General features: G+C 35.9%; 1 protein-coding gene across 1 annotated transcript in view; it reads left to right on the forward strand.

Annotated features, from left to right (window-relative positions):
- Positions 1 to 9,670, forward strand: part of DHFR (dihydrofolate reductase) — a 29,094-nt gene extending 19,424 nt beyond the window's left edge. Inside the window, exons 5-6 of the mRNA XM_012664614.1 lie at positions 2,404 to 2,519; positions 9,507 to 9,670. Of these exons, the coding sequence (XP_012520068.1) occupies positions 2,404 to 2,519; positions 9,507 to 9,585 (195 nt within the window). The 3' untranslated portion in view covers positions 9,586 to 9,670. The remainder of the gene's footprint in view (positions 1 to 2,403; positions 2,520 to 9,506) is intronic.
- Positions 9,671 to 10,301: the final 631 nt, after the last annotated feature.

Raw genomic sequence — 10,301 nt, forward strand, 5'->3', positions numbered from 1 at the left:
TATGAAAAGGAAGAAAAATCAGTTCCTACCCTTTGGGACTTGTGGTAACATATATGCACTAAAATTATTTTAGAAAGAAGAGATATGCCAGGATCCTAGATGGGACTATAAAAACTCTCAGTTTCTTAGCTTCCTGTCTCTACAACCTCTTATTTTCCCTATTTGTAATGGGGGAAATGGACATTTTTTCATAGAAGAAATTCATATTTGGATGAAAAGATCAAAGAAAACAAGTTATTTATTTTGTTCAGTACCTATCACATTTTGCTTGATTTGATACCATATTCACTTGAAAATGTATTCTTTAAACAATGTGAGTACTTAATTGCATTTATATAATTTGGTAAATCTGTATATAGATAAATACTAAGGAAGTAGAACCTTCAAGTGACATACTTACAGCTTGTAGATCATTGCGGCTTATCTTCCTATGGGCCAAATTAGGCCTGCCAGCCTATTTTTGTAAGTGAAGTTTCATTGGAACACAGCCACACCCATTTGTTTAGTATTGTCTGTGGATGCTTTTGGCCCTCAAAACCTACAATATTTACCACCTGGCCCTTTTGAGAAAGTTTACCTTGTACTATCAACATTGATACAGAACTTCAAATGCTGCTGTAGGTAGTCCTGCAGTAGTCCCCCTTTATCCTTGGGGGATACATTCCACAACTCCTAGTGGATGCTTGAAACTATAGATAGTACTGAACCCTATATATGTATAATTTTTTTATATATATACATAGCTATGATAAAGTTTTATTTATGAATTAGGCACAGTAAGAGATTAACAACAATAATAAAATAGAACAATTACAGCAATATGACAGCATCTGTACTCTTGCACTTTGGGGCTATTGTTAAGTAAAATAAGACTTCCTTGAACCACAGGCATTGCGTTACTGCCACAGTCAATGTAATAACCCAGATGGCTCCTGAATGACCAAGGGGGCAAGTAGCATAGACAGTGTGGATACTCTGGACAAAAACATTAACATCCTGCATAGGATCGAGCAGGATGGCTCCAGATTTCATCACACTACTCAGAACAGTGTGCAATTTAAGTCTTATGAAAGATTTATTTCTAGAATTTTCCATTTAACATTTTTGGACTGTGATTGACTATAGGTAACCGAAACCGTGGAAAGTTAAACTGCAGATAACAGAGGACTACTGTATTTAGTTTTTCTAATTTTTGGTACAGTACGAATTGGTAGCATATTTGTTTGTAGCAAAAACAATAAATGATTTGATATAAGATAAAGTATTAAAAATGAAAAGTAAAATTTGTTCTATGCCCTTATTTGGAATTCTAAGGATAACAAATACTTGGAATTTTATATATGTGTGTATTTGTAGATATATTTTTTCTTTTCCCTATAAGCTATTTGAAGATGAAGAGTTATTGCTTTCTTGAAGCTGCAATTAGGACTTATACTTTTTATGTGAATTTTAAGATATTCATTCCAGGGCAGTTTTTCTATAGAAACTATCAACAGTACTATAGGCAGTAATTAGGAAAATCGTTTACAATATATGGCCAAATACAATTGTTAGCGACAACAGGCAGAATAAATTACCTTCCTACTAGCATTGTAATTATCTCCTGAGAAATCGAAGCATTATTAAGTTTTATGTACGTGTACTAAATATGTCCTTTGTGTTTTCAATAGTTAAGTGAAATTGTACTGTCTTATCTGGGTATACATATGTAAATTTTTCTGTGGGAGAACAACTAGATTATTTGGAGTTCTTGGCCAGGTGAGGTGGCTCACTCCTGTAATCCTAGCACTCTGGGAGGCCAAGGTGCAGGGATCGCTTGAGCTCAGGAATTCGAGACCAGGCTGAGCAAGAGTAAGGCTCCATCACTACGAAAAATGGAAAAAATTAGGCAGGTGTGGTGGTGAGAGGCTATGGTCCCAGCTACTTGGGAGGTTGAGGCAGAAGGCTCACTTGAGCCCAGGTGTTGGAGATTGTAGTAAGCTATAATGATGCAACTGCACTCTACCTGGGACAACAGGGTGAGACTGTCTTAAAAAATAAATAAAAATAAATAAACAAATTAGATAATTTGGAGTTCTTAACTTTCAAAACAACAGCCAAAGGAAAACAAAACTGAATGCTTAAATTTGAAAAGAGTTCTTATAAGCAAACTAGAGGTCATAATACATTTAAACTCAGTCTCACAATTACTTATAATGATTAGTACCTTCACAATATAACTAAGGCACACTTTGCAGAGCCCCATACTAAAGAACAGGATATTTAAATGGTATGCTTTAGTAGTAAGAAGAATGTCTTTAATACATAGTATAAACTTAAACTAATTAAATAAGAATCTCAGAGTTTCTGTATCTTTTGACACAGATTAAGGAAATTGATGCTGTTTTTTTTTTTCTTTCAAAGGAAGCCATGAATCAACCAGGCCATCTTAAACTGTTTGTGACAAGGATCATGCAGGACTTTGAAAGTGACACATTTTTTCCAGAAATTGATTTGAAGAAATACAGACTTCTCTCAGAGTAAGTATAGTGTTATTAGTCTGAAGCTCTTTTGGATTTCCTGCTTATAAATTACAAAAAAGAGCATGTCTTTTTAGATTGAATTCAGAGTAGCAGTATGTTTTATAGACAAATTCTACAGAAATTTTTGGAAATCTGCTTCAGTAGACTTGGAAATGTTCATGCTTTAATGGTTTTACTGAAATCTAGATGAGTAGTCATCACTTCCCTCTAGGAGAGTCAGATGCAGTGCTAAGCACCGAGGAAACGTGTTTACCAGGCCAGCCAGCTGCTATTGGTACTCCCCAGAAGATTACCGTCTGTCTAGTCGGGGAAAGGGTGGCAAATGACAGATAGACATCAGAAGAGTGTGTGTGGCGAACTGAAACATTGTGACGTTGTAGATACTGTGTAGTCTGAGAAGTCTTTTCTGAAGAGTGGTGCCTTTGCTTCAATCTAAATAGCAAGAAGCCAGCCATTCAAAGAGCAGGAAGCGCATTCTAGGAATCAAAAATAGCTAGTATAAGGCCAAGGCAGGAGGATCATTTGAGCTCAGGAGTTCGAGAGCAGCCTGAGCAAGAGTGAGACTCTGTCTCTACTAAAAATAGAAAGAAATTAGCTGGACAACTAAAAATATATTAAAAAAAAAAAAAAAAAAAGCCAGGCATGGTGGTGCATGCCTGTAGTCCCAGCTACTCAGGAGGCTGAGGCAGAAGGATCACTTGAGCCCAGGAGTTTGAGGTTGCTGTGAGCCAGGCTGATGCCATGGCACTTTAGCCCAGGCAACAGAGTGAGACTGTCTCAGGGAAAAAAAAAAAAAAGAAGATAGCTAGTGCAGAGGCCAGAGACAAGAACAGTCTTGGCCTGTTCCCTGAGCCTGACGGCCACTAGGGGCATTGTGAGCAAGAGGGAGGCCAGCAGGGGTCAGACCAAGTGCAAGTTTAGAGGGTTCTGAAAAGAGTGACATTGTTCTAGCTGCTTTATGGAAAATGGACTGGAGGGAGACAAGAGTGAACTAGGAATACCCATTAGCTAGAATAGTTCAGGTGAATGATGAAGGGACTTAGATTAAGGTGATAGCAGGTGGTGATGGAGAGAAGAGATTACATTTGCTTTACCATGTAATTGTGACTTTAGCATGAGCCTGCCTGATTTTGAAAACTCACAGCATTTCAGCTTAAAAACACCTTTCAGTTGTTGGCTATAGATATAAAAGATTAATTATATCAATAATTTTAGAGCAGCTTTTAGCACTTTCTTGCAAATATTCTCAGTTTTATCTAATCATTATTCTTTGAGTGTGGGTTTGTTTTTGAAAGGCCTCCTAAAGAAACATTCAGAGCCAAGTCTGAATAAATGGATGGCCAAGTTTTAGAATAATAGTCTATTACTCTATAAAGTAATAGTCTTTTGTCAAGTGGAGTGACTGATTTTCTTGGGCTCTGAACTCTAAAGAAAACTGAAAATTATCATAACTATTAATATAAACAGTACAGGCATTTGCTTAGGCTCAAAAGATAACTATTTCGAAAAATCACACTGAGTAATTTCATATATATTTATGTAAAAATAAGTTGTTTTACTTTGTCATACCTTATTTTCTCTTCTGCTTAGATTGCTGATTCTCATGTGAATATTGATCTCTGCTCTCCTTCATTTCTTATTTTTCTCTTCACTACTAAGTATAGATTACTGTGTGAATCAGCTTCATACTAAATACCTTTCCAAATCATATTTCTCTCAATCAGAACTCTTTGCAGAGTAACACAATCATATAATATGGTCTTTCTTGAAATTGGCTCCTTTCACTTAGCATAATGTTGACAAGGTTTATCCATCTTGTAATATCTATCAGTACTTAATTCCTTTCTGTTACCAAAAAGTATTCCATTGTGTGGATATACCACATTTTGTTTACCCATTCATCAATTGGTGGACATTGGGTTTGTTTCTACTTTTTGGCTATTATGCTGCTGTGAACATTCATTCATGTACAAGTTTTTTGTGTAGATGTATGTTTTCATTCCTCTTGGGTATAATTTAGAAGAATTGCTGTGTCATGTGGACTCTCTGTTCACATTTTGAAGAACTGCTTAACTGTTGTCCAACGTGACTGTGCCTTTTTTACATTCCTACCAGCAGTGAATGAAGGTTATAATTTCTGTACATCTTCAACACTTTTTGGTTATAGCTATCCTAGTGGGTATGAAGTATAATAGCATCTCATGGTTTCGATTTGCATTTCCCTAATGATCAATGACATAGAGCATCTTTTCAGGTGTTTATTAACATTTATATATCTTCTTTGGTAAAATATCTATTCAAATCCTTTGGCTATTTTTAAAATTTGGTTATTTTTCTATTTTTGAGTTTTAAGAGTTCTTTGAATATTCTGGATACGAGACTCTTCTCAGTTATATGATTTGCAAAGATTTTCTCTCATTATCTGGATTGTCTTTTTCACTTTTTTAATGATATCATTACCTAATCCAAGCTCAAAAAGATTTACTCCTCTATCTCCTTCAAAGAGTTTATACTTTTAACTCTTACATAGAACTCTATGATCCATTTGAGTTGATTTATGTATGATGTAAGGAAGAGATCCACCTTCCTTCTTTTGTAGTTGTCCCAGCGCTATTTGTTGAAAAGACTATTTTCTCCCATTTTATTATTTTGGCACCCTTGTTGAAAATCAGTCGACCATGAATATGAGGGTTTATTTCTGGAGTCTTAGTTCTATTCAATTGATCTATATGTACATCCCACACCATCTTGACTACTAACTTTTGAAATCAGGAAGTGTAAGTCTTCCCACTTCCTTCTTTTTCAAGATTTGTTTTGGCTATTCTGGGTCCCTTGTATTTTCATGTGAACTTCATGATCAACTTGTCAATTTCTGCCAAAAAGCAGACAGGGATTATATTATATCTGTAGATCACTCTGAAGAGTATTGCCATATTAACAGTACTAAGTCTTCCAAACCATGAACATGTGATGTCTTTCTATTTAAGTCCTTTTGAATTTCTTTCAGCAATGTTTTATAGCTTTCAGTGTATATGTTTTATGCTTCTTTATTAAGTTTATTCTTAAATATTTTATTCCTTTTGATGCTATTTTAAATGATATTGTTTTCTCAATTTTATCTTCAGACTGTTCATTGCTGGTATATAGAAATGCAAGTGATTTTTATTTGTTGATCTTTTATCCTGCAACCTTGCTGAGCTCATTTAGTAATTCTAATTATTAATAGGTTCCTCACAATTTTCTGTATATAGTATAATGTCATCTGCAAATAGAGATAATTTTACTTCTTCCTTTCTAATCTGGATTCTTTTTTCTTTGCCTAATTGCCTTGGCTAGACCCTCAGCACAATGTTGACTAGAAGATGGCAAGAGCAGTCATATTTATCTTGTTCCCGATCTTACAGAGGAAGCTTTCTATCATCATTAAGGATAATGTTAGCTGTGGGTTTGTCATACACACCCTTTATCACATTGAGGAAGATCCCTTCTATTTCTAGTTTGTTGAGTATTTCTATCATTTTGTGACATGCTTTTTCTGAGTCTACTGAGATAATCGTGTGATTTTTGTCTTCCACACTAATTAACATTTGAATATACCATCATTTTGGTCTTTTACAGTGATTGGTTTTCATGTTAAATAAATCTTGCGTTTCTGGGATAAATTTCTCTTTGGTAATGGTGTATAATCCTTCTCATATGTTGCTAGATTTAGTTTGCTAGTATTTTGTTGAGAAATTTTGCATTTATATTCAGAAGCGCTATTGGTTGGTAGTTTTGGTTTTTTTTAATGACTTCACCTGGCTTTGGAATCAGGCTAAACTAGCCTCACAGAATGAGTTAGGAAGTGCTTTCTTCTATTTTTCAGAAGAGTTTGTGAAGGATTTGTAGTACTACTTTAAATGTCTTGGAAGATTTTAATGGTGAGTAGATTGAGAGAAGAACAAGGAAATTGCCCCAAAATGGACATTCTAAACAAGGCTATAGAAGAAAAAACAAAAAACTCTTTCCTCCATTGTGGCATGTGATGGTCATCTGGTGTTTAGGCATGTACTAACATCATAACAGCCTCTTTTAACATGGTGGGGAGGGATTCCCTAAGGGGAGACCTGGACTAGGTCAATCTTTAATTAAGTAGAGAAAAAGGAAACCTCTCAAGACAAAGTAGATGTTCTTTGTCTCTGAGATCTGTGACATTGCTCAATTCTGGAGCTGCTTTCTCTCCAAATCTCTGTGCATTGGGGAACTCGGAATTGTTCTCTACTGTCCAGAAATGAACTTTGGTCATTCTATACTTCCCCTCCCTTCCCCACAGCTACCCGCTTAGTTTAGGCCCCCATTATCTCTGTTGGTAGTCGTCTTGTGCTTATACAGGTTTCAGTTCAAACACGGTGTCTTTTATTAACACCATACTTCCTGGTTAAAAAAGAAAAAGTACTAGTATGATGAAATGAAGATGAAAGAAAAAACTACTGTGAGACAAAAGGAGAATAAAATTAGAATATAAATGAAGTCACAGTGATGGAAGTCTAAGAGCAGAAGTTACTATTAACACAGGAAGGTAGTATTACTTTGTGTCTGCCTTTTTCCCCTATAGATCATTGTTTGTGCAATTATTCTTTTGACAGCACCCTGCCAGCCTGTCCTCTAAGGCTCTGCTCTTATTAATCTTGCCTGGAAGAAATCTATCTCAGGCTATTTGACACTGGGCCACACCCAAACCAGTGGTCTCAGATGTTTTATATCAGCCGTTTTCTATGTAATGAGCCCCAAACAGGCTTTTCCTTCTAGTTAACAATCTTGTGTGTGACCATGTAGTCAAAGAAGATAAAGACCAAAGAGGCCTTTGGAAGCAGTATGTGGCTCCAGAGCTGGGACAGATGACGCTTATCAATGGACAACTTGAAGTAGGTTTTAGATGGGCTAATGTTTCCTCTTCTGTCCAGGATGCTGGCATACTTATCCATGTTATTTGTACATCCCTTTGCTCCTGAGCCTGTGCTTCCTCAGAGTCTTGATATTAATTGTGATTTGCTTTTTATGGGTAACTGCTTTAGGATTCTATTCACCTCTTTCTTAGACCTTCCATGAAATCATCTCTGGATTATTCTTGTAGTCCTTTGTCAGTTCAGATTTTATGTCCATTCATATTCATTGGCTTCCTTAATTATTAAAGATTCTAGAGGGGAGTCTCTGAATGGTTCATAACATATAGGTAGTATTTCTAAATCCTGTTAGACTTGAGCTCAGAGTCCAAATATGGCTCTTAGGCAGAGTTTGCACTTTAGAAAAGTTTGGAGTCATGATTATGAGGTAATTTTAATCATTATTAAAACAGACTGAATAAATGAATATTATGGAAAGAAAAATGAAATTTAAGCAGAATTAAATTTTAGTTTCACAGAGAAGATTAACATGAATACCATGGCTACATATCATATCCAGCCAATAGCATAGTGATTTTTAAGTTGTTATTCATGGTTTTAGAAATAACTTGATACTTTGCTTTTGTCTTATTAGCTGACAGTCTTGACACCTTGAGAATTTTGCACAAAAGAAAATATGTAAATGTTGCTTTTCATGACTCATTCCAAAGACTCTAAAATTATGGTTTAAAATTGGCCTAGTAAAATCATTTCTTTAAAAAACAAAAAGCTATATTACTACTAAAACAGAATAGAAATAGCTGAGAAAATGGTTGGTAGATAGAAATACTGCTTCTTCCTCTGAAGTGTATTCTGGAGAAATCATCTTTTTCTTCTCCCTAAACATTATTATGCTATTGTTACTTCGTGTCTCTAATTATGTTTTTTATCAAAATGGCATAATCTCTAATTAGTAAACAAAAGGTTAATGCCTGTTGTTACTCGGCATTATATTGGATATTGTGGATATTAAAAAGTTTTCCTGTATTATCGCTGCCTACACCGAGTTGAGAAAATAGGCGGACAAAACAAACCAATAATGTTAATGAGTAACATTTGTGGAGCACTTCACTTGCTAGGCACAATGCTGTTTATTTTACAAATTTGAAGACTTTATTGAGAGACAGGCTCAGAGACGTGTCACACAGCAGAACCAGTCTATTTAAAGGTCAAGCACAGTCTATTTAAAGAGGATGTTGCTAACCACCACCTGGAGCGTACCAGGGCGCAGCCTGCACAATACTGAGGAGGTACGCCAAGATTTGGGGCAACATGGCAATATTCACTGGAGGCTTGAGTTCTCAGTGGAGAAAGCTGGGTTTTGAATGAGAAGCTGGAGAGAACACAGACCTAAGTGATAGGGAATAGGAAAGATCAGATACGCCGTGATCCTGGTAAAGGAATTGCAGTCTGCCACACATTAGGGAAATAGAGCAGTGTGGTGTCCATTGATCAAACAGAAATGGAGAATCTGTCACTGTGCAGGACACATATTAATAATTTCAGTTATGCTCTAAACAACTAAAGATTATATTTTTCTTTTGCTTCCACAAGAAATGTGATACAAGTAAAAGACTTGCAAAAAGTTCTTAACAAATTTTGGCTGGGCACAGTGGCTCATGCCTATAATTTCAGCACTTTGGGGGGCCAAGATGGGAAGATTGCCTAATGCCAGGAGTTCAAGACCAGCCTGGGCAACATAGTGAGACCCTGTCTCTACAAAAAAACAAAAAGAAATTTCATATTAGCTGAGTGATAAAGTAGAAAGATACCAGAGAAGCTGCTAACAGTGGTTAGCAGAGAGAATTAGGAATCAGAAGGAAGAGAAGAAATTACACTTTTCATTTTGTGTCTTTCTATGTAGCTTGTAATTTTTTTCTTACCATTTGCATATGTAGTGTATTTGCACAATAATCACCCAACTTAAAAGTGGCTTACCATTGTAAAGAAAAAAAGGAAGGAAAATTTTATTTACTTTATGCACTATTGATGCCTTTTGGTTGAGAATCAGGGAAGCTATGTTTTTAATGGATACATAATTATACATATTTTTCTTTTATAGATACCCAGGTGTTCTTTCTGATGTCCAGGAGGAGAAAGGCATTAAGTACAAATTTGAAGTATATGAAAAGAATGATTAATATCTTCAGTGTTTTCTGATTTATTTCAAGTTGTTGCTCCCCCCTAAAAAAATTATACATTTTTACATTAGAAGAAAAGATTTTCCCCATTATTCTTAATTAGACTATATCAAATACCATTTGTGAAACATTTCTCACTATAACTACCTCAGTGCCTCTCCCCGGCAGCCAGGACTGAGTCCCCACCACCTGCCATTCCACACCCATCACATGTGGCATTCTCGCCAGTCCTTGCCATTTCCAGACTTGTAAAATGTTGGCAATATTAATTAAAGATGAAGATGCACATATCCTTCAATTCAGCAATTCCTCTATTGGGTAAATACTGAGAGAAAACCTCCTACATGTATATCCAGAAGTTTGTAGACAAATGTTACAGCCTTGTTTGTAATACTGAAAAACTGAGAACAGCTTGGAAGTCCAGTGACAGGAAAGTGAATATATTACTGTCTTAGATTGGGTATCTCCCAAAGCAGATCCCAAGACTGAAATTTCAGTGGAACCAGTTTATTTGGTAGGTCATATCAGAAAGCACCAGTTGGGGTGTGGAAAAATGAAACGGGAAGGTAAGAAAGCCAGTTCAAGATCAGTGAGCAGGTTCTTATTGGCTGATAAGCTCAATACTGCTGAAATACCTGGGAAATGGAGGGAAGAAAGCTGGAGTATTAGTACAACACTCATTGGTGGGGGCTTATCCAGGGTTGTTAACTCCCTAC

The sequence above is a fragment of the Propithecus coquereli genome, unplaced genomic scaffold (genome assembly GCF_000956105.1).
Source record: "Propithecus coquereli isolate 6110/MARCELLA unplaced genomic scaffold, Pcoq_1.0 Scaffold9, whole genome shotgun sequence".
Taxonomy (NCBI): Eukaryota; Metazoa; Chordata; class Mammalia; order Primates; family Indriidae; genus Propithecus; species Propithecus coquereli.